The sequence below is a fragment of the Anguilla anguilla genome, chromosome 9, assembly GCF_013347855.1.
Source record: "Anguilla anguilla isolate fAngAng1 chromosome 9, fAngAng1.pri, whole genome shotgun sequence".
NCBI classification, from domain to species: domain Eukaryota; kingdom Metazoa; phylum Chordata; class Actinopteri; order Anguilliformes; family Anguillidae; genus Anguilla; species Anguilla anguilla.
The window spans coordinates 46,392,261-46,417,065 of NC_049209.1; the positions used below are offsets into that span (position 1 = coordinate 46,392,261).

At 48.9% G+C, this 24,805-nt stretch overlaps 2 protein-coding genes across 13 annotated transcripts in view; both read right to left on the reverse strand.

Annotated features, from left to right (window-relative positions):
- Positions 1–4,906, reverse strand: part of LOC118236393 (ryanodine receptor 1-like) — an 87,901-nt gene extending 82,995 nt beyond the window's left edge. For all 10 annotated transcript variants that reach the window (XM_035434738.1, XM_035434730.1, XM_035434736.1 and 7 more), the window contains exon 1: positions 4,683–4,906. In XM_035434738.1, coding sequence (XP_035290629.1) covers positions 4,683–4,730 — 48 coding nt within the window. In that variant the 5' untranslated portion in view covers positions 4,731–4,906. The remainder of the gene's footprint in view (positions 1–4,682) is intronic.
- Positions 4,907–9,612: 4,706 nt separating this feature from the next.
- zgc:153345 (uncharacterized protein LOC566129 homolog) lies at positions 9,613–23,855 on the reverse strand. Of its 3 annotated transcripts, XM_035432426.1 has the most exons (15): positions 23,239–23,855; positions 22,891–22,949; positions 22,387–22,532; positions 21,805–21,893; positions 21,221–21,317; positions 18,008–18,339; positions 17,570–17,733; positions 16,897–17,031; positions 16,310–16,390; positions 15,839–15,941; positions 15,515–15,573; positions 15,278–15,428; positions 14,723–14,801; positions 13,296–13,437; positions 9,613–11,997 (listed from the first exon to the last, which is right to left on the reverse strand). In XM_035432426.1, the coding sequence occupies exons 3-15, from the start codon at positions 22,516–22,518 to the stop codon at positions 9,953–9,955; spliced, it is 3,609 nt and encodes a 1,202-aa protein (XP_035288317.1). In that variant the 5' UTR covers positions 22,519–22,532; positions 22,891–22,949; positions 23,239–23,855; the 3' UTR covers positions 9,613–9,952. The 3 variants fall into 3 exon arrangements, with proteins under 3 accessions (XP_035288317.1, XP_035288316.1, XP_035288318.1); XM_035432425.1 differs by having other exon boundaries at positions 22,891–23,855; XM_035432427.1 differs by lacking the exons at positions 22,891–22,949; positions 23,239–23,855 and adding an exon at positions 22,835–22,886.
- Between the last annotated feature and the right edge of the window lie 950 nt (positions 23,856–24,805).

A 24,805-nucleotide genomic window follows, 5' to 3' on the forward strand; every position in this document is an offset into this window, starting at 1 on the left:
TATAAAACATGATTTAGACTAACATGGAGGCACTGAATCACAGCTATATAACATGATTTAAACTAACATGGATGCACTGAATCACAGCTATATAACATGGAGTCTGGCTCTTATAAGGGCCGAAACAAACAGCTGCTCATTCAGACCTTCAGGCCTGGGCTCAGTACCGTTAATCTCTGTAAATATAGAAGGCAGCAGCCTTCACAGTGAACATCATAAGAGACTGAAGGGCCCAGCCAGTCATTCCAACACATCCTCACTCCACTGGACAAACTGAGCCAGGCTTAGGTGTAGTCCATCTAACACTCTCTCTCTCTCTTTCTCTCTGTCTCTCTCTCTCTCTCACACAGACACACACACACACGCACGCACGCGCGCAGGCACACAAACAAGTACACAAACACACGCACCCACCGAACACAGACATTCATGATTCAGGTGACAAATATAGCCGTCCAAACAGGGAGTGCCCCCTGTGGACAGTAATGGCTCTACTGTGGATGGAAAGGGCCCTTCATCTTTCTCTGCCTCCACACTGGAGCCCACTTACACAGCAGCTGTCCCCCTCTGTGGAGAGGGGCGAGCACTGCAGGCCGCTTAACCCTTTGAAGAGTGGGCTTTTCGGAATGTTTCCGGAAAGTCCGTGTTCTAGAACTCCACTGCTTTCCATCACCAGCAGTGACTGTGACATCAGCATTAGAATGTTCAGTTCAGAACATTCTAATTACACGTGTGCGGTTAATCTCACAAAGGAGAATGCAGAAAGGGGGTTCTGAAGAGCACACACAATGAGGAGGAGGAAGAGGAAGAGGAGGTCGCAGAAGGGCAAGCGCAGCACCCCCCCAGTGAGACTGCAAGTCACCTGGAGAAAAACTGCCACCTGTGGTACCTACAGGAGGTGAAACATGCAGCAGAAGAATCAAAATGTGCACATATACACACTCCCATTACTGTGAAAGCTCATTAGGCAGAACCTTGCACCTATAAACACACACACGCGCACACACACACACACAGAAACACACGCATAAAGTGACACATACACACATACGCATGCATACACACACCCACACACATCCATATGCAAACACACACACACACACACACATACAGTGACACACACACACACACACACATACAGTGACACACACACATATGCATGCACACACACACACTCCCCTCCCCCCGGATCCGGGGAGGCGATGTAGGACACAGGCTCTCCCGTCCCTCCTGAGCGTCTCTCAGAGGCTTAAAGCCACGCTCTATAAAAAGAAAGGCCCTGCAGCCCCGTGGAGCCCGAGCCTGAGCCTGAGACTACGGCTCCTAAAACACACTCACACCCTGACTCACACACACACACACACTCACACCCTGACTCACACACACACACACACCTGCACTCAGGGCATCGCCAACCGACAGCACGCACCGTGCCCACTCTGCCCGTCGGCTGTTACCTGAGATCAGAGGTAAAGGACGGGCAGATGAGCTCTGCAGACAGAAATAATCTGCGCCCCCCTGGCACGCCGAGGCTTGTGGGTAGGCCAGAGCTCCCTCCGGTTTTATCTTTGTCTTTCGGAGGGGTCGAAGCAGGGGTGCAGTTCTGTGCTCCTCTGAAGGCCAAGATGTGCATTTACAGTACGTCACTCTTGGATGTTCACTGACGGTGTGCGCAGCGAGCCGGGGGTTTTGCTCTCATGTGTTGAAGGGACCCCAAAAATCCTGGTTCTGAGCATTCATTCTGTACACGGAATCAACTTGTGTGTGTGTGCGTGCGTGCATGTGTGTGTGCATGCGTTTATGTGTGTGTGTATATGTGTGTGTGCAAGTGTGTGTGTGTACATGCGTGTGTGCTTGTGTGTGTGTGTGTGTGTGTGTGTGTGTGTGTGTGCGTGTGTCTGAGTGTGTGTGAGAGCATGGATGTGTGTGTGTATGAGTGTATATGTGTGTGTGTGTCTGGGTGTGTGTGTGTGTGTGTGTGTGTGTGTGCATGCGTTTGTGTGTGAGTGTATGTGTGTATGCGTGTGTGTGCCTGTGTGTGTCTGGGTGTGCGTGTGTGTGTGTGTGTGTGTATGCGCGCCTGTGTGTGTCTGTGTCTGCGCGGTGCACAAACTCATCTCACCCAGAGCCAACTACAGCCACTGAGGGGCTGAATAACAAACCTCCCAATCTATTGCATAAGGTCTCAATGACTCACCGTTAAACTATAGAAACCATGACATTAAAATTCAACAACATGAACAGGTCAGATCCATGAACAAGCCTCCATGTTAAGGGCCTTAAAACTCAGAGGAAGTTTGGTCCGAGGTTCGACAAACACAATTGGGTGGCACTTGATTTTGACCCTAGTGCATTTATAACAGAACATATCTAATTATGTTAAAAGGGGGATCTCCTCCCCCTCTGCATTCCGTGATTCATTCCACTTAAAATGAGAAGTGCAGGACACCCTCTATCGAACCCCCTCTAAACTGTCCTCCCTCCCTTGCTTCAAGAGAGGAAGAGAGAGACAGAGAGAGAGACCAATCTCTCCATGGGACTCGCTGTAGGTAGCTAGCTTCCTCCCATTAAAACAGCTCATATCTGGCACAAAGGGGACTCCAGTATCCCAGTATACTAGTAGACTAGCATCATGCCTATAACACGTTTTCATACTGTTGACAAGCTGCATGCAGTCTGGGATGAATTATCTGATCACACGGTGTGAGGAAGCTCATCTGCTTCAGATTGAATCTCCCCACCAGCTTCATCCTCCTCAGTCAGGACCAATACAGATAAGCTCATACACAGACACACACACACACACACACACACAAATAAATGGCAACAACCTGAGCAACTTGGAAAGAACTCATCCAATTTATCAAGAACTTGAAAGCCTCAAACACAATCCTTGTTCTGTGTACTGATGGTATCATCAAAGAACAAGTTTCTGGAAATAACAGTATATGAAAAAAATGAAAGATATCCACTTCAAAAAGTACAACTTCCATTTTATTTTCCTTCCTCAGCTACGAAAGAAAAATACCTCAGAATCTAACCAGCTTCAAACCAAGACTGCTGTCATCTCCTTGTGACCTTTGACCTGTAAGCGCACTTTGAACTGATGCACTTGTTGTACGTCGCTCTGGATAAGAGCGTCTGCTAAATGCCTGTAATGTAATGTAATGTAATGTAAGGGCCTAGATTTCCCTTTCAGCACCCTGACAGAGCGGACGCATCAGCGAGAGGGATACGTAGAGTGAAAGAGGCCCAGCCACCTTAAAACGCATATCTGAAATGCGTCCCCTCGCCCCTTCGCATTAAACAGAAAGAAGGGAACATGCGATGCTTGTTTCGCCCGCTGCATGCGCTTCATAACTGCGGCAGGCAACGCGAGCTGCACCGTGGGACACAAATCACACGCCATCATCTGTTACTCAGCCCTGCATGCTTTCTGCACGTCTATAACCCACCAATGACCTGGGAATTTATGCTATTCGAACCATTTACAGAACCTCCTGCTCCCCCTCTTAGCTGTCACCTATCCCGGCAGGACAGATGTGGAATAGGTACAGGATAGACTTTTCAGACACACTTCAGAATGAAAGGGGGGGGGAAGAAAAGCTCATTACAGCACTTCTGACCGCAGCGCTGTAGTCTGTTTACTTTTCTCGACGTTGTCGTTCACTTCAACTGCGTTTTTCGGCTCCTCGTTTCAATTCTTCCCAGCGTCTTAACTAAATTTCTGTTGCGCTGTGGCTGTCCCACCTATCCGCCCGTTAGTATCAGATGTCCCTTTGACTGGCTGCTTGGCACCTCACGGTGACAAGGCTCGCCATCCCCGAGGTATAAATAGATAACAATGCCATCGGCCGCACCGGCTCCTGTCCATCTCCGGGTGGGGGGACTTTCGGGACGGAAAAAAAACCGCGTACGAGGAAGGTGCGTACGGCAACCTCGCAGGGAACGCGCACAAACCACGCTCGGCGATCGCCCCGACGACGCGGCCGAGCCGTCACCTGTCAATCATCTTTAAAAGGCTAGGGTCAAGACGCGCAGAGAGGTCAGCGGAGTTACAGAGGCAGCGAACTTAAACTCTGAGAGAGAGAGAGAGAGAGAGAGAAAGAGAGAGGGAGGGAGAGAGAGAGAGAGAGAGAGGGGAAAGAGAGAGAGAGAGAGAGAGAGAGACTGTGTGTGACAGAGAGAGAGAGAGAGAGGGGAGGGAGGGAGAGAGAGAGAGAGAGAGAGAGAGAGAGAGAGAGAGAGAGAGAGGGAGAGAGGGAGGGAGGGAGAGAGAGAGAGAGAGAGAGAGAGGAGACTAGGAGAAAAGAATGATAACCTGAAGTGGCTCAAACTAGCCGAGTAAAGATAAAATGGAGTCCTTTAAAAAGTAGGACAGGGCGTTTTGGGAATTCAGGGTTCCTGTAGCATTCGGTGGTCCGTTAGCGAGGGGGCCGGCCCCTGCCAGACAGAGACTCGGTGGAGCGGCCGGTATGAGCGTGGCAGCCTGAGGCAGTGGGGCGTCAGACCGGCTGTGAGCGCGCGAGGGGCTACGGGCTGCAGCCGGATGCTAAAGCACAGGTAACGACCCCAGCCCCGCGCCCCGCTAGCGTCCGCTAGCGTCCGCGCGCTCCGGTACCGCGCCGCTCCGCGCAGGTCGACCCCGCTGCGCTAGGCTACGCTAGGCGATCGTCACTCACCGTCCGCAGGAACTGGATCTCCTCCTCTCCCTCTCCGCCTTCCGCCATCCTTCCCCCGAAGGCGATCCGCGGGTCGTCAGGACGAACGAGATAATCCTTCCCCTTCTCTCTCCTGCTCTCTCAGTTCTGTCTCTCCCGCTCTCCGCTCCGTCTCTCTCGCTCTCTCTCTCTCAGCGACAGTGCGTGGGAGAGCTGGAGGACGGCATGTGGCTCCCTCTCTCTCTCTGTGTGTGCGAGAGAAAGAGAGAGAGAGTGACAGGCAGCACTCTCCCTCTCTCGCCAAGGCGAGCGGAGGGGGGGGGGGGGGGGGCAACGCCAGCCGAGCCCCGCCCCTCCCCGTCCCCTCCACAGCACGACCACGTCGGTGTAACTGGGACACTCCCACATGTTGTCAGGGCTCCCCCCAAACCCCCCCCACCCCCCTCGCCCCCACTTCAAAATTGAGGCTCTATAAAAGGAAAGCATGTGAGGAGGTCCCGGGAGGTTCCCAGTGAACAAATTGCACAGACAATGATTAGTGGCAGAGGACCTGGCTCATTTCAAATCTGCCCTCTACCGTAGAACCAGGATCTCACCTGCACACGTTCTTCTTTACACAATACCGCCAATATTACGGTAAAGCCAGGCCTAGGGAGGATGCTTGTTTCGTGTGTGTGAACCCTGGTGATACATTAGCTCCGTAAGATGGGGGACTGCTCTAGAACTGGAAGATAAGGGCACAACACATGTCCACTGATGACATAAGTGTGCAACCCTCAAATTATACCACTCAGCAATGTACTTAGCAACCCTGGATATTGTAATCTAACGATAATGAAAGATGACATGTCTCAGTTTCACAAGAATACTCAAACACGCCTACTTAAATAAAGCGACCAACCTAAAACCATGCAGAATCAGCACACTTGCACTTCTGTGCTCAACAGTCGACAAGCGCGCTGATTCGAGTGTCTTTTTCCTGATGCCCAAAAAACATGACTGTTCACAGGTGCACGAGCTAAATAAGTCAGCGAGGAAACATTAACATTTTTAGAAAGGTTCCCTTTGTCTGCGGTTCGTGACAGGTCCTTAAAAATTGTCCCAGTTCGCAGCAATACGATACGGCTTCTTGAAAACCTCTGAGCTTCTGAGAGCGGTGAAGCGTAGGGACAGTCCCCGCGTCGCATCAAAGACGTGTCTGCAGGAGGCCTAAACCACACGGGGCTGCAGCTCTGCGAAACTGCAAGAGGCACCAGACCAAAACGCTGCGAAGGGTGAACACACAACGGCTAAAAGCGCCGCGTAAGAGCGTTCCTAACCATGGCCGGTGACGTAGGCGGCGGCACGGCAGGTCACGGGGGGTTGCACAAATACTGGATCTGCTTAGGCACGCGGAACAATGTGTTCAATTTCAGCTTATACGTCAACGCGGTTTTAGCAAGAAAAATGAACCACCCCTTGCTAAAACCGCATTTAGAACAATATGTTCAGCTGTGGCCGTCAAAGTTAGAGGCTTTAAAAAGTACAAAGAAGGGCAACAAGACCGGTCCAGGGTACTAAATTATTATTGAAGAGAGACTTTAAGTACTTAAAGTATTTTTTTAAAAATCAATAAAACAAGGCTTGGGGGGGAATTCAGGTAGATATTAAGATTTAAAACAAAGTATATGCACATGTTCAAGAGCTCCCAAGTATGGGATAGATCAGATGTTTAGTTCTGTATGTGTACACCTTACTGCTTGCAACAATTCAGGTATTACTTGCATTTAATACAGATTCAAAATAAACTAAGTTCCGAATTAGAACCAGGTGCTACAGGTCTTTAGAGGTGGTCAGATAATATCTGTAGTGAATTTAGCATGAAAATAACACTTGAACACTGTTGAAAAGAATGTCATATCTGCAGTATATCTTTGATGTTATGGGATTGTTTTGTATCCACAGGCCTGGGGCTCCTGTTCAGGTCAACAGAATCATGAACTCCACCAAGAAGACATTTTACACAAAAACCTGGTATCTCCATCCAAGGACATCTACAATTACTTCTGAGCTGTAAGAATTCTGCGAAGAAGAGTGGAAAAATCCAAAAGCAAAAACAGACTTTAGCTGCTACATTAAATGTTTGGGAGCTGTTGTAAATCAGCCAAAAGGGGGTGTCAGGAAGTACTGTCTGACCCAGCGCACAGACGTCTGCATGCAGCATGTTCACTTGGGTTTATTATTTTGTCTCTGTAATAAATTCAGATAAACAGTAATCATTCATTATAATCTGCAGAAAGATGTCGTGTTTATCTTTGTATGAACAAGGTTGGGTCAGCTTCTGCTCACTTTGAGATTCATTACAAAATACACTTGGACCATTTGATAAGGTACCAAATGAAGACAGTAGGATTTAGAGGACGTATTTCAGAGTGGACTCGGAACTGGCTACAGGGTAGAACACAAAGAGTAGTAGGAGGGATATTATCTGAGCAGGGAACTGTTGGAAGTGGAGTCCCACAAGGATTAGTGCTGGAACCACTGCTCTTCCTCATATATATCAATGACCTTGACAGGGACATAGAAAGTACATTTGTCAAATCTGCATATGATACAAAACTTGGAGGCCCAGTTAATAGTTCAGAATCTACTAAAGTAATCCAAGAAGATTTAAATAAAATCCAGAAGTCAAATGAATTTGAATATAGCCAAATGTAAATGTTTGCATGTGGGAAATAAAAACATTAGGCAGGATTACTTTATGGGAGGAACAAAACTGGAATGTGCTCAGTTCGAAAAAGACTAGGGAGTAATGGTTGATCAAAACTAGGTTGATAAGGTTCTAGGCACTGTGCCGTAGCAGTAAAAAAAGGCCAACAGGATGCTGGGATATACAACCAAAGGTACTGAGTATAAATCCAAGGAAGTTATACTTATCTTATACAATACATTTTTATACCATACTTGGGAGTATTGTGTGCAGTTCTGGGGACCATACGACAAGATATAGAGGCTCTGGAAAAGGTTGAAAGAAGGACCAACAAAATTGATTCCTGGTGTGAAAGATAAAAGCTATGAGGAAAGACTTAAGATGCTTAATCTCCTCAAGTATAGTAAAAGGAGATTTGATCAAGGCTTTTAAATTCATAAAGAGGGTCAACAAAGTGAACTGCAAGAGATTCTTCAGGTTGAGTTCTGTTAGAATGAGGGGACATAAATGGAAATTACCAAAATTCTGTACAGACATTAGAAACAATTTTTTCACGCAGTGAGTAGTCAATGTTTGGAACAGCCTGCCAGGTCACGTAGCAGAGGCAGAAACTCAGGGGATTTTCAAGACTAGGCTTGATACAGTTTTAGATTCTATCTAGTCTGTAGGTAATCAGAGCACTAATTTAGTCAGGAAAATGGCGAGCATTGTTGGGCTGAATGGCCTGTTCTCTACGTTACGTCATGTTATGTTGACCAGGCGTGAATACAGTCACGCTTCTGACACAATATTGACAATCCCTAAATTACAAATACAACTGAACATATGCTACATATGCTTTTTTTGCATAATTAACACACCCCTTTAAACAAACTCGAACACTGTAGTGCTGTGTTGATGCACACCACACACAGACAAATGTCTCTACCTCACCTCATTCAGTGCCATCTGTTCCCTCTCTGTCCTGTCTCCCATGGCAACTGCATCTATCCAGAGAAGTACAGTACCATTATCTTTTTTTAGACATTTTTTTGACAGTTTCAGCATAACTTCAGTGAGCATGTTCATAAGCATGTATCTGCATGGTGAAAATATTTATCCATACAAATCTACATCCAATGAAAGCACTTGCGAGGCATTTTGAATGCTTACATTCTAGTCAGCTGGTTTCCTTCTTGCTAACACACACAATTCTTCCATCCAAATTCACGTGAAGTCTGATCTGCGTCGTACAACTTTGCACCACTAGGTGGAACCGATTCCCTGCAACTCTTTTGAAAGAAAACTTCCCGGAAAATTAGCACATCCCCTTCATCACGCAGACAGTCGTGACTCACATTATGCAACTGTTTGCACGATCTCACAATTCTGCACTAAATCGCACATAATGTGCCCTTAGTTGTATTTGTAATAATATTGCTAGGCGTGGAGCTTTCCCAGGGGAATACACGGGGGGGCGGGGTGGGGGGGTTTAGCAGGCAGCTCAACTTGCATATAGATTCACATACCATTTTAGCCTCTCAAGTCAAGTGAGAAAGTGAAACTGCAGGTACAGAAGAGGGAACCTGGAAGAAATGTCTCTAAAAGGTTTAACACTTAACAGGCATGTAACTCATTGGGCTAAACTGCGATCATACTAGATGTGCACAGCACATCAATCATACTAGATGCGTACGTCACTGCGATGATGCTAGATGTGTACAGTACTGTAATCATGATAGATGTGCACAGCACTGTAATCACGATAGATGTGTACAGCACTGCAATCGTGATAGATGTGCACAGCACTGTAATCACAATAGATGTGTGCAGCACTGCAATCGTGATAGATGTGCACAGCACCCATCACTGTGCTCATTGAAAACTGATTAAATGCACTGCCACCATTTCACACTAACATTACAATGCAACAGTATTGAACAACAGTATTGACAATAATGGATTACATTTATATGGTGGGCAGGGACTACTGATTTACTGCACTGCACATGCACTCATCCTGCCGTCACCACATCTGCTGTCTGAGGTGCACAGGTCTCATACAGTGTGTTGACAGTGAGCACTCCGCAGAAATGCTGACGTGAGACCACAGCTTTGCTATCAAGAAAAACAGCAATCCCCAGCTTCATCAACAAGAACCAACTGACAGGCACGCACGCATGTATGCACGCACACACTGTTCTGGAATAGATGGTGAAAGACATTAAAAATAACTCATTTTATTAAAACAAGAAAAAAATGTTTAACTTAAATTACAGCATATCAGCAAATATGACAAAATAAATAATCATAAATTCACATATTTGAATTATTAAACCGCAAAATATTTGACATGGAATAGAATGGCACAAAACATTAAAAAAACATGAAACCACTGCAGGAACGGACACTAACGGGCGCAGTGTTCCGGAAACATCCATCAACGAAACAATGACAGCATGCGATGCTAGCTTTACTTTCTCAGCTGTGTACATTACGAGCATTACAGATGTTCAGGTGAGAAGGCAGGACTAGTACTGGTCCCCCTACTGTTAATAGCTTCTGGTTGAGGATGTGAGCAGGAAGAGGTGACTGATGTCATTTCCTGTCAGCCTATCAGAGTTCAGAGCTGGAAGGGAGTCAAGGCGGTGATATGGATCTCAGGAATGGGCCAGCGGGGGGAATCTCTGTAGCGCCTCCTGGTGGCAGGGGCCCTGAAACGCAATGCCAACGGGGAGAGAGAGGGGTGTGGGTCGTCCCCACCAGGCCCCATCTCGTTAAAGCCATCGGCATAGCGACGAGGGGAACGGTCGGAACCGGAGCCTGTTTCTGGAGCCCAGTCGATGCACCCGTCCGCCTCTAGGGGGCGGCAGGGGTCCGAGGCCGAGAGCAGACGCGGCGGGGGGCTAGCGAGGGGCGCTCTGTGCGAGCGAGCGTCGGCGTGGTGGGGCAGAGGGGCGGGGAGAGGCAGGAAGCGTAGAGATCTGGCGTCCTTAGCGCGGCCTTCCAGGGGAGAGGGCGGGGTCACACACAGAGCATTCTGGGATGCTGGAGGCTCCAGCGGAGGCTCCGGCTGCAGGTGCTGAATGCGCAGCTGCAGCTCCAGCAGCTCGTGGAGGTCCGGCTCAGGGGGCCCGCTCTCTCCTTCCTGTGGCCCCTGCTGGGGCCCGGGCCGCTGGGGGGGCCTCTGCGGCAGCTCTTTCAGACGCGGGCCGTGCCGACACTGCTGCCCCCCCGGGTTTGGCGGCAGGCGCCGCGATGGATGGCGGTGCTGCGGTTTGGGGGGCTTGGACGACAATTCTGGAGGGTTCACAGGTTCCAGAGGATTCGGAAGGTTCTGACGGTTCGAAGGGTCCAGTAGGTTGTGAGGCTTCTGAGGGTTGAAAGCGTTATGAGGGTTGGAAAGGTTCAGAGAGTCTTCATGGTTATGAGGGTTCAGAAGTTTCACAAGGTGATGAGGGTTAAGAGAGTCCAGAGAGTCTTGAGGGTCAAGAGGATTCTGAGGGTTGGAAGGTTTCAAAGGGTTCAAAGGGTTATGAGGCTTGGAAGGGTTCAGAAGGTCTCGAGGGTTATGAGGGTCCAGAGGGTTATGAGATTTCAGGAGGTCCACAGGGTTTTGAGGGTTGTTAGGGTTCAGAGGGTCTGGAGGGCTTTGCAGGTTCAGAGGGTTATGCAGACTCGGAGGGTTAAGAGGGTCCACAGGGTCCAGAGTGTTTGGGGACGGGTCCCGTTCCCTTGCCTCCAGCGCCTCCTGACTCTCAGGTGGAGGCGCGGCGGGACCCTGCTCCTGCAGCAGCCCGGCCACGCCCTCGTGGCTGACGGAGCGGCTGAACCGGCGGGCCCCCTGCCGGCGCAGGCGCACGGGGCCCCGCTGGGGCGCGGGGGGGACGGGCGGGGGCCGGGGGGCCCGCAGCAGCGCCGACAGCAGGTTGAACCGCCGCATGCGGTCCGCCACCGACATGCGCTGGTGAGACCGCTCGAACCCCAGCCCCGAAGACTCCTCCCCCTTCCCCCCGCCCTCTCTCGCCGCTCGTCTCTTCTCCTCTTTCTTCCCCTTCTTTTCTCTCTCCGTTTCTTTGCGTTTACCCTGCTCGTTCTGCTGCACCTCCTCCGCCTGTCCTCCTCTTCCTCCTCTTCCTCCCGTGCTTCGTTCTGACCCGGGGTTGTCCCAGGCCAGTCCGGTTCCTTCTCTCGTGGGGTCCTCCGCAGGCCAGACACATTTGTGGAAATCGGAACCCACAAACTCTCCACCTTCACCCCCACACTCCTCCGCCTCACCCCCCTCTCCCGGACCTCCGGCCGGCTCCGAGGAGACCTCCGGCAGGCTGATGGAGCGCCGCGGGGGACGGTAGCCCCGGCTGACCCTCCGAAAAACGTCCGCGATGGGATCGCGCCACTCTCTGCGACCGACGCCCCCTTCTCTCCCCGCCCCCTCCGGCTGCGTTCCCGCCTCCCTGCAGGGGGCTGGCTCGTTAGTCTCCTCCCCTGTCTCCACTGTGACTCCACCCCCTTGGTCCCTCCCCTCGCTGGCTCCGCCCTCCCCGTCCGCCCCCTCGACCTGCGCCGCGCTCCACACCCTCCTGCTGGTGACGGGCGTGTGGCATGGGCTCTCCACGAAGCTGCAGTTGAGCGCGTCGGGGTCATCCTCCACGTCCCTCCCCACCACCACTGCGGAGAGAGAGCAACATGGCCAACGCTTCAGCCTGCAGGGACCACTGAGAGCCAATCAACAGGGACGCACTGAGAGTCGGTCAACAGGGACGCACTGAGAGTCGGTCAACAGGGACGCACTGAGAGCCAGTCAACAGGGACGCACTGAGAACCAGTCAACAGGGACGCACTGAGAGCCAGTCAACAGGGACGCACTGAGAGCCAGTCAACAGGGACGCACTGAGAGTCGGTCAACAGGGATGCACTGAGAGTCAGTCAACAGGGACGCACTGAGAGTCGGTCAACAGGGACGCACTGAGAACCAGTCAACAGGGACGCACTGAGAGTTGGTCAACAGGGACACACTGAGAGTCGGTCAACAAGGACGCACTGAGAACAGGTCAACAGGGACACACTGAGAGTCGGTCAACAGGGAACACTGAGTCGGTCAACAGGGACGCACTGTGAGCCAGTCAACAGGGACGCACTGAGAGCCAGTCAACAGGGACGCACTGAGAGTCAGTCAACAGGGACGCACTGAGAGCCAGTCAACAGGGACGCACTGAGAACCAGTCAACAGGGATTCACTGAGAACCAGTCAACAGGGACGCACTGAGAGCCAGTCAACAGGGACGCACTGAGAACCAGTCAACAGGGATTCACTGAGAACCAGTCAACAGGGACGCACTGAGAGTCAGTCAACAGGGACACACTGAGAACCAGTCAACAGGAACGCACTGAGAGTCAGTCAACAGGGACGCACTGAGAGTCGGTCAACAGGGACGCACTGAGAGCCAGTCAACAGGGAAGCACTGAGAACCAGTCAACAGGGACGCACTGAGAGTCCGTCAACAGGGACACACAGAGTCGGTCAACAGGGACACACTGTGCTGGGAGAGTAAGAGGAAGTGTTGGCTGCTGCAGGGGATTTACATGATGGTGCAGCAGGCAGTATAGACAGCCCCTGGTCAGACTAAATTAGTACAGTGAGTAATCATTTTCTGTGCAGTTATGTACTGCTGTGTTGATGGACGGTTTGGTTTTTATGAAAACTTATGCATCCTATCTCAGGGTGACTTCCTTTTTAAGTAAATAAATTAAGTACAACTATATATATTTTTTTTTTTAATTTTTAAATCAGACAATTCAGGAGAAAAATTCTGTTAAATTTATGGACAGAAGTCGTCCCATTATGTATTACCTGTGAGTTTGTCCACTCAATTGAATTTTAATATATGTTCCTAATTGATCGAACTGAAAAATGGAACTGACTGCAACTCTGCCAGGTAGACACAGAACCAAATGAATGGCCAAACCTCCTCCTGGGCCATCAATCAGGATGACGGGCGTCCGAAATGGACCGCCCCCCTCGTAGCTGGGCGGTTCCTCCGCGTCGTCGGTTAACCGCTTGGCGCCCAACAGCCAACCGGCTTCAACGGCGACCGAGGGGGCGGTGCTCTGGAGATCAAACGAGAGGCCGTGTTACTATTGTACAGACACTGTTGTCTCCACAACTCCGACTGTGTTACCAAGAATTGTCACCGTCCTTTATCAAAAAAATAGAGAACTTTGGCAATATCACCAATCCAGGATGAGACGCAATACAGGGGATAAGCAGAACAACTCACTATAAAACAATGAAATGAAATCTGTGTCCACTCTGTGAGACCCGGTGACTCAGCGGGTGATGATAAGTACTCATAAGAAGATGGCTAATTTGATGTGTGTGTGGGTGTGTGTGGTACTTCCTGGTTTAAACTGGACAGACAGGCATCATGCCATAGCATGGCTCTGAACATAAAAAGCATAAGCTACTGCTTGTGGACAGTGAAACTACGAAACAGTTCAGATGATGTCATGCTGTTTAGATCACTAAACCAAGTGGACGGGCAGGAGGTAAATCTACTTGCGCGTAAATAGAAAAACAGCTGACGTTACTGCTCTGGCCTGGCAGTGGGCCAGCTCTCGAGAGTTATTATAGTCAAAGAGCTCCCAAATTAGACCTCGTGTGCAGGTGTCAGGATTACACCGCGCTAATATAGCGCAACAGAAACGGTGGTGCTCACGCGATTATCGAGAAAAATGCTGAGCTAAGCAAAAAAGAAAAACCCCAATGCATCACTGTCACTTGGTATTCTCTCTCCCACTGGTTTGTGAGTCACTGCTAAAAGTTATACAGGAAACATAACTAATAAAACATGAATAATTATGTCCCTACACATTCACACACGTGTTCCAGTATCTATAAGCACTATGGTGTATATACATATACATGAAGGAGTGGCATTAAAATGGTGGTGCAGGCAGTGCGTGTGGGTAAGTGGAAAGACACGTCATTTCAGAAGAGTGGGGTGGGGTGGGGGGGGGTAGGATGTGGACAGGGGGGCTCAGCAAATGTGAGAGAGAGAGAAACAGAGACAGAGAGAGGGCGAGACAGGCATTTAGCAGACCCTCTTATCAAGAGCGATTTACACAACTTTTCACATGCATTTACACTGCATCCATTTACACAGCTGGATATACACTGAAGCAATGCAGATTAAGTACCTCACTCAAGGGTACAACAACCCAGGAATCAAACCTGTGACCTTTAGGTTACAAGACCAGCTCCTTACCCGTTATACTACACTGCCACTGCCACAAGACATAAAGGGAGAGAGGGAGAGAAAGAGACAGCGAGACAGACAGAAACAGAGAGTGAGGGAAAGAGACAGGGAGACGAGGGGGGGGGGGGGGGACGTACAGCGCCGCTCCAGCCGCTCGTGGTGAAGAAGCGCAGGGACCTGCGTCTGCGCTGGGCCCTGTCCTCTGGAGCCGGGACCCTGGGGAGGGGAGGGGAGAGCGCAGGCCTGCAGTGAGTCAGAGCGCCACACAGCTACTGCCTGTGCCGTCTGTGCGACCTGTGCTGTCTGTGCTGCCCGTGCAACCTGTACTGTCTGTGCTGCCTGTGTAACCTGTGCTGTCTGTACTGTCTGTTCTGCCCGTGCTGCCTGTACTGTCTGTTCTGCCCGCGCTGTCTGTGCTGCCTGTACTGTCTGTTCTGCCTGCACTGTAGAAGCAACAGCCAGGGATGGAGGTACCATTTGAAGGGGGGGGGGGTTACAACTGCATTTGAGAGAACTTCACGATATACCAGCAAACAGCTGCAGACAGTGACATCAGTCAATGTACTCTACCACCCCACTGAGTGAATTCTGTAGCTTAACCATTATATTATTAAATTCCATGATTCTAGACAGGGCATTTGGGGTGGGGGTGGAGAGACAGGGCGTGTGGGGTGGGGGTGGAGAGAGCTCACCTCTTCACTCTTTTGGTGTTCTTCCTGTGGTTCCTCTTTCTGGCAGAGGGGGTCTGGGGTCCCAGAAGATGGTGCTCCTCGGTGCCCTCCAGCCCAGACGCGACGGAGCAGAGGCTGGGGGTGGGGCTTTGGCTCAGCGGGGATTCGGAGTCTGCAGGTGGGGCAGACGGGAGTTTGGAAACAGAGAGGAGCCCCAGCACTGCTGAGGGGGGTTTAGGAGCTGGGTAAAATACTGACCATCCGAGCAGGACAGGCTTGTGCGCTGGTTATCCTCTCTCAGGTCATGGATTGAACGTCTGCAAAACACACGCACGCGCACACACACGTACACAAGCGCACACAGACACAAACACGCACGCAAGCATACAAAGATAAGATGCATTGTTTTTTTGTTTTTTTTAATAATACAGTACAGTATCAATATAAGCTTCATGAATAAGAATAGTTAGTTTATCAGACCAAACCAAGCCTGAAACAGATAGCAAGTGTAAAATCAAGACCACAGACACCGATAGAATATGAAAATGGGAATAGTCCCAGGAACAATAGGAACACAGGTACCTCTTTTTGGCAGAGCCCTCTACCTCAGGAAGCGCGTCTTCAGAGGCCTTTCGTTTGGTGGTGCTAGGAGACTGCGGTACAGGAGTTGCTGCCACCTGCTGGCCTGGAGTGGTAAAGCACATGAGTGGGAGATGGATCATTGTGCACCACACATACCCTTTCAACAGTACTGACAGGGCTGTAATGGCAAATACAATTACCCCTGGCACCAAAATAAGAACTTACCTGTACCAGGGCTCTACACTAACCTTATTTTAAAGGACAATGTGCTCCAAAGTTGGAAAAATGTGTGTGCACACACATGCATTTCAATTAGCAGATGTTCTAAATTATTTTTACAGTCAGCACACATCAGTTTTCAGGAGCAAATGCTCCTAAAGTGGGAGAACGATAGAGCCCTGATTACACTGGAGCAGTGGCAGGTGCAGTGCCCTGTTCTGCCAGCAGGGGCAGCGTTGCGTTTTCCCTCACCCTGTGCGGCGTCTGAGGGCTGGGAGGGACCGTTGGGAGTGCGGCCTGTCTTCAGCTTGCTGAAGGCGTCCACAAACATCTCTGGGGGAGGGGGGGGGGGGGGGGGAGAAAAAAAAAAAAACCAAAAAAAAAAGAGACAGACCATGGAAAGTTCCGGACCTGACGTGAGACACGAGACTGAGAAGGTCACGCCCCCGCATGCGAGAGGCCGCACTCCAGTCATCACTTCTCAGAAAGAGCACAGTGCCTGGGCCCCCCCGCCCCCACCCAAAACAGGCCAGGGGTCAGCCACGTTACAGTTTGGATTAAAGTGACTACGGTGTTAGACACTGTCTAGTCTGTAGGAAATCAGAGCACTAATTTAGTCAGGAAAATGGTGAGCACCGTCGAGCTGAATGGCCTGTTCTCGCCGTTACGTTTTGTTATGCAAGTGAAATTCCGCTCAGGAACTGAAAATGCCCGTAATGTTCTTTGAAGCTTTTTTATTTTTTCGAACGAGTCAAGTCATTTTTAACCGATTTAACTGACAGAGCTGAAATCGAAGTTCCACTCCGACGCGGTCGGTAACGAGCCGTCCGTCACCTCACCTCCGACGCTCCGCCTCCTCTGGCGCCTCAGGCTCCGGTACACGCTGAGTCCCGCCTTCTCCTGGAACCCCGCCCCCTCCACTAAGGGCAGGGCAGCGCCCGACAGCGCCTCCAGGATGACGGAGGGAATCACCCCTGGAGGGCACGTGGGGGTGGTGAAATGAGGAAGTGACGAGGGTGGGGGGGTAGAAAGAACATCAGATTCCTCCAGTCCCACAGGATGCTACCAAACACTTCTATGCCCATCCCGAACTTATGAGAGAACAACTAAGTCAACACCACTGATGTCACTGTAGTACCACTAATACATACATACACCGACACTACCCTACCACATGTATGTACACATACATGCACACACTAGACCTGGGCAAAATCTGCATTTGAAATACAGTAAAAATTTTAAAACCCTTCAGCAGAGACTGAGAATTTTAAAGGAAGGAAAGTATTATCTGTACAATTATATGAACAAAGTAGTTTGTTGTGAATATTGGTGAAAATAAGCAGAGTTGAAGTATTTAACCCTTTGACGAGTACGTAAAGTCAGTGTTCTAGAACTCCACTGCTTTCAATTACCAGTATTGATTGTGACATCAGCGTTAGAATGTTCAGTTAAGAGCATTCTACTCCCGCGCTTGTGACCTCACGCCGCGCGTTAAGTGAGTGCGTTTACCGATGCGCTCGGCGTGCGTGATGAGGGCCGTGACGACGGCGGCCTGCCGCTCCAGCAGCCTCTCCGTGCCCACGGTCAGCTTGCCGCCCGCCGCCAAGCCCTGCAGCAGGTTGGGAGCCATCACCAGAGCCAGGCTGCCCACCTCCATGCGGTTCTCACTGCACCTGAGGGGAGAGAGAGAGGGGAGAACGGAAGGGGGGAGGGGGAGAGGGAAGTGCACGGTGGGAGAGAAAGACGGGGGGAGGAAAAGGGATGTGGAACGGAGGAACAGAGGAAGAGAAAGAGAGATGTATGGTGCGTTTTTGATACAACCCTGCCAAAAGTACAATGGTGGTCTTAGTAATTGCATCACAGAATAATATGCTACTCAGCTGCTCAGTATGCATTATGATTAACAGCTGATGGTTGGGACAGGTGGGTGCTGTAACCACAGCTCACCTCTGGGCGGCGCTCTTCAGGAAGGTGCAGAGGTACCGGAGGGCCCGGGCGTGGGCGGGTGGGAAGAGTGTCGTCACCAGCAGGGTGGCCCCGTCCCGACCCCCCTCCCGGGCCCCCTCCCGGCCCCCCTCCCGCACTCCCTCCTGGGCCCCCTCCCGGATGCCCTCTGCCCCCAGCCCCTGGGCGCGGCACAGCGCCCCCTGCAGCTCCGGAGGGATGAGCGGGGACGGCAGCTCCCGCAGGAACTGCTTCAGCAGGGAGGCCACGTCACACGGCTGCAGGGAGGAGGAGAGAGTAGGAGAGAAGACCTCCTCCCCCTGCTCCAGCCCCACCTGAGAGAGAGAATGGGAGGGGGACAGAGGGAGAGAGGGAAAGAGAGAGAAGAGGGGGAGGGTGAGAAATAGAGAGAAGAGGGAGAGAGATGGTGAGAGGGAGAGAGAAGAGAGGGGCGTGGTGAGAGAGAGGGAGAAAAGAGTGCAATGAGAGAGGGAGAGATGAGGGTGCGATGGTGAAAGGGAGAGGAGAGAAAGAGAGAGAAGGGAGTGATGGAGGGGAAGGTAGAGGGGGAGAGGGAGACAGAGAAAGAGACGGGAGGGAATTATGGAAAGAGGGGAGAAAGAGAGAAGCAGGCAGCAACAGATGGAGAGAAAAGAGACGGCAAGCAGGAGAGAGGGAAAGAGAGAGAAAGAGGGAGAGAGGCTGTCAGCATGTGCACACACTCATGCTCCAGCAAATATACACCTGAAATACACCAATACTTCCTCAGGACATGCTGGTAAAATTTGGTAAAACATTCCTCCAGATTTCCACCAAAGGGCAACCAAATGAATTGAGACTTTTATTCTGAATATAGGTGAAGACAGACCAGGAAGAAAACGTTTCCCTTAAAACCACAAGTAACCTGCAGGAACTGCACTGGCGCACAAAGGGTAGATGTTCTCCCAAGTGTTTATTTGGTCCAGGTCTGATACACACACGCAGACACAGACACCTGAGGGGAACAGGTGTCAGTAACAGACGGGTAAGGACACTTTTTTTCAATAGGGGTGTGACGCTGGGCTCCCGCCCGTCCCCGTGTGATACACGGCTTCCTCGCAGAACGAGGAACACGGTGTCATGTCCAAACTGAACTGAGGCTGACGACGTGAAACTGTGCCACTCAGAATGGTATTAATTCACCCAGACGCCCCCCGCCCCCATCACATAACCTTGCTTCCTCACCTAGGCAATTGGCAATTATTCTTCTGAAAAATACATTTTGCCTGCCAGAATCCAAAAATTTCAAAAAATTGTGAGACACTTTTTTGGACCCATTAGTCTCTGATATTATAACTGATATTCTATTCCACTGCTCACAACAAATGAAGCATAGGTTTGCAAAGTCCAAACAAAAAAATCAATCCATACCGGGAAAATGCACAAGTGTGGCATTCAAGAGGCTACACCATCTTCCATGTACTTATTTGAAAGGCAGCAGGTGGAACACTGCCGCCTACTGTAAGGAGTGTGCATTACATCTCACCCAGCGTGCGCTTGTTACATAATTCACTTGTAGCCCACCCATAAGGCCCTTGTTTTGCACTGGCCCTTACTGCAAGCACAGACGCAGGGACGGTCCATCGCTCTGGGTTAATTTCACAGTTCCAAACAAGTTCTAAAAATCTGGGGATTTATTAAACAAGGCATCTCATCAGAACGCGCGTTCAGACTTTTGTTTGAGAAGAGATGCGCTGCAGATAAGCAGTGCGGTAAACTTCATTGTACTGCACAAAGACAAAGGCCTTTGATCTGTCACAGCGCTTTAATGTGTGGGGAGGGGTGGGGGGGAAAACAGAGCCTCTGACAGTAAGAGGGCGGAGTCAGTTTCGCTCTTTCTCATCTCCTGCCCTTGCACACATCGCCGTGCCCTACAAGTCTGCTTCTTCCTGTCTTGCGAAATGGACAGACAGAGAGATGTTGCTCCACCAAAGAGTCACGGCAGCGTCGAGCAGGCGAATGCACGCACGCACGCACGCACACGCGTGCGCAAGCGCTAACACGCACAGGGCGACACACCAGACACACACCTACAAACAGGACAGCCAAGGGCTTCCACCGTCAATTTCACAACCAGCTATTACAGCGCGCGGACCGTAACCTGGCTGGGCGGGACACACAGATTACACAAACCCATCAGCTAGGGATGTTCGCAGTGAATCGACTGACCGTTCATCGTTTACAAAGAACGCTGATCGATTCATCTGAACGGTCAAACAGTTAAATTCAATAAACCGTTTCGGCGAATAACAGAACGCTGGCAATTAGATTTTACGTTAGGGAGACGAATCCCCTCGACCGGTAGAAAGTTGACGAGTCACGGTTCCCATCGACTTGCACCATCAATGAAATGTTATTCAGGAATATAGCCTATTAGAGCCTATTACAGGTTGGGTTTTTTTTTTGTTGGGTATTTCCCAGCACTTCATTCTATTTTAGGCCATTACTTTTTAGGCTTCATTTACACAGTTGGGAACTTTACTAAAAGTATAGCCTCCGCTTGCACTACAGAATACGATTTACACTACTAAACAGATTGATGAGTTGTTTTAACCGTAAGACCAGATTAGTGGTTACAAGTTGTCGGAAAGAGAGAGGGAGAGAAAACTGAAGTGGTTCATTTGTTGATTGCAAAGTTATCAATAAGATAAGCAATATCTTTTGTCGCCATCGCTGTGGCAGTTCAGCCAGCCTGTTGCCTAATGTCAGCTGTCCCTCCTCAGCAGTGCAGATTTCTCAGATTTCTGCGAATCCATGTTGGTATAATTCTGTTTCTTGCCATGATGGCCTTAATACACAATGCAAAGCCTGTCCTAATGACTTTATGAGCATGGCTATAGAACACACATTCTGATATATACACACATTCATTGGCAGGCCTATTTTAAGTATACAACAGATTATAAGCTTATCAGTTCATCGTCATTAATCGAGTAATGGGTGCAGACAACCGATTTTAAAAATTGCATGAAGTTTGCATCCCTACCATCAGCTAAGATTCCACAGATAGAATCCTGAAGATCTGTTAATACCTCAGCCAATCAGAGACACACAGTACAACAGTGGTGCTGCTGATGTGCAGTTCTGACCCTAGATGCTCTTTCTCTAGTGATTAGTTTCCATAATTGGGATATTTTCCCATGTCGTCCCACTCCCCCGCGTCCTCAGCCCCATTACCCTGAGAGCACGGATCCGGCTCAGCGACCCAGTCTTCCTGAAGAGCCCCTCAGTGTGCAGGTGCTGGGACAGGAACTCACAGGCGTCCACCAGGAAGCTGAAAAACAATCCCAAAGGTTGAGCTTCTCTCACACCCTAAATTAAAATCTCTGTTTGAAATGCCACTTGTTGTGAACACAATTCATCTGTCCTCCAAAACTTCCCTAGCCAAACACAGAAGTCCAACAACAAAGTGAATTGCATTTTATTTATTTTTTTAAAGCCATCAATAGTTTATTTTTTAAACCATCTTATTTTATTTAAAAGAGCTGACAAAACACAGTCTTGCAATTAAACCAAAATAACAACATGCTGCTTCGCAGTCTCTCAAGCATACGCGAGTTCTAAGAATTTTAACTTGCTAGTGGGGGGAAAGAGGAAAAAACATAATGACTTGCTAGCTAGCTTGGTGAACGTTAATTTAGATGTTTATGTAGTATTCTTACATAATTAAAACGACGTTTTGGACAAAGCATGACTATACTGCCCATACATACGTAAAAAAAAAAAAAAAAAAATTAAATAAAGTTGGTGTTCACATGTACCGTGGCACTGCACCCCCCATCTCTGGTAATTGACACTGCGGCAGCACGGCCAGATCTCGACCGAAGCCAAAGCTGTTGCACCGTCTCTCCTGACAGCCAAAAAGTCAATAGTAATTAAAATACGTTGGAAATTTCGCGGAAAACACTTTCTTTAACGTCCCTTCAGTGCAGTGTCTAGACTTCCTTCACGCTATATGCAACTTTTTCTAGTGCAAGTCAATGAATTTCGCACTGGCTCACACTTTTTCCACTTAAAAAATGTAGCTATCTTTCAGTATGAGGTCGGAATACAATCAATTGGTGTTTTTTAAACTTTTAAGTCAGCAATGGCTCCATCAGCAGAATTATATCGTTAATTACTCAAGGTCAATATCGACTGCATTTATGCCATTCTCTGATTATTTTGCACTGGCTTTCTACATCTAGATATGTAGCCTAGCACGTGAACATATTCCACAATTATGCGACATGAATAATACATGCAAATTAATAGCTGGAGAATCTGTTGATGACGTAGAGCCACACCGACAGGAGGTTACATACAAAAACTAGGCAACGAAACGTTACATAAATTCAGTCTACCTGTTTATACGTGTCCCCATGGGTGGTTTCTCCGTTTAAGAAGTTCTTCCAGTTTTTAACGCGGACTCCGGCAGCTTTCAAAGCATTTATTATCGCAGCCACGCGCAAACGTTCCTCAGGTGAACTTGGCATTTGCACTCAGGGAGCTACTCAGCCAAAGTAGTATTGGAAAATAAAATGGTACAAATCATGGATATAGCTTGTTCAAGAAATATATGCAACTACGTTGGAACAAACAGGAATGAGAAGCCGCCTTGCAGGTCAAAGCTCGGGTGTGGTCACGTCAAGTGACCCTAATATTAGCTCGTTATCCTAGCTAACGTTAGGGCCTATTTTGGACAGCAGTAACGTAACCATTTAACTTATTTGTGTCTTGAAGTGAAAACGCACACGAAATTTATGCCCATACGAATAAAATCTTAGATATGACCTCAAAAGTTTTACTTAACATTTAATGAGAGTCTTCAACGACACCCACACCTTCGCCACGCCTAATTTTCTTACCGAACAGCAGGACACCTCCTGTTCCGACATCCGAGTTCCTACTTCCGTTTTTTTTTCATCTGTATGAATTAAATCAGTTAAAAATATTTAGATGACAGTATGTTTTATTTTTTTTAGGTTTTCCTATTAATCCATTGCTACCCCAGTTATTCTGTGTGATTAACTTTACTGTTTTGTCTAACTGAAAGCTACAGTGTTAAGGTAAAGCCTGTTCTAGGCCTATTACATAAAATTTGATTTCACTAACTGACCATAATGAATACTAGTTTGATTATATTTCATCTAAAACATGAAACTACTGCAGTGGAGACCCACACACTCATGCCAAAGCACAGAAACACAGCATACCTTATAGCACTTGACAAGCATTCATGATACCCTTGCGCATGAATATGTTAAAAAAATCTCACTTTCACCCGATACAGGGAGTACACTCTCTCCATCTCTCCCTTTTGCTCCATCTCCCTCCATATCTGTTTAACAAGGATGCCTTTGAGGCTGGGGGTCCAGCTGCATGTTCTGGGACTGAACCCCAGAGACAGTGGCCCACTGTGCAAACGCAGGGGACAAAAGCCATCGCGGGAAGGAGAGGGAATTTGGGAAGACGGACTGACAAAGCCACGGAGCAGGACGTAGCAGGGAGAGGGGGATAGGGAAGAGTGAAAGAGGTGCGGAGAGAGAGATATACGTGAGCTGGACCGAGGGGCGAGAGGAGAGGAGAGGAGAAACGTGCAGCTCTTACACAAGGCTGTCTTTCGAAAAACTGTTTCCCGAAACTCCTCTGACGTAATCCATTAAAGCAACTTTCTCTCCCCGTCTCTCTCACACTCCTCAATTGTGCTGCGATTTGAATAAAGACATTGAATCCCATCGTGTTTATCCAGGCTAACTATTCAGACAAACTGGCCCACTCACTACACATTTATGTCTTATATCCTCAATTTCAACCTACTAAATAGGTCTCTCTCCCTCCCCCCCCCCCCCTCTCTCTCTGCCATTTCTTCATCATTTTCACTTTCAGAGTACTTAATTGGCTTGTCATGCAAGTGTATTTCTATAACAGTTAACAGAAAATGGCTGTTTGTCATCATAAATGAATGCAGCTCCGCTACAGCAGTGAAAATGATAACAGTGATAATAATGTTAATAATGTTATATATGTAGCTGCTACTTGTAACACAAAGCAGAATTATTCTCCTTGACCCTACTTAATCACACTGTCTCTCTCCATTCCTCTCTTCAGCAGATGGCAGGTTGTCACAAACAAGTATTATCAACCCAGCATGGCTGGTTTGCTTCAGACATTACAAACAAAATAGAGTTTGGTACACTGAACCAGAATGAAGGCGTAATCCACCTCATCCAGTTCGTGGTCTGGATCTGAAGGGGAAAGCATACTGGTCAAAGAATAGGCATAATAATAAAAAATATATAATAATAATATGCTAATCAGACATCAAGCCACTGAGGTACTAGGGAGCCACAAGATTTGCAGGTGACATCATTCTTTTTCATTTGCCGACTGCTACCTGTCATTTACGTTGATACACCCGACAAAAAATGTTTTTCTTCGGGAGCAATGAGAAGTATTCTCGGATTGGTGGCCAAAAAAAAAAAGGCTGCATAGTACCTGCAGGAAAAATATGTGGAAAAAAAACATTGTCGATAATATGAGAAGCGCAAAAAAAAAAAAAAAAAAAAAAAAGCCATGTGCACTTGTTTGCAACTGTTCTGCACGTGTGTCAGTCCCTCCCTTATCACTGCTGCATTCCCCCGCTGAAGGAAAACCTAAGGATCACTGGGAAAAGTCCGTTCACAGCCAGAATTTCTGGTCTGAGCAGGAAAAAAAGAAGCTTGAAGGATTCTTTCACTTTCTCTGTGCATTGCTTTTTTCCTCTGTTTACCCCCCACTTAT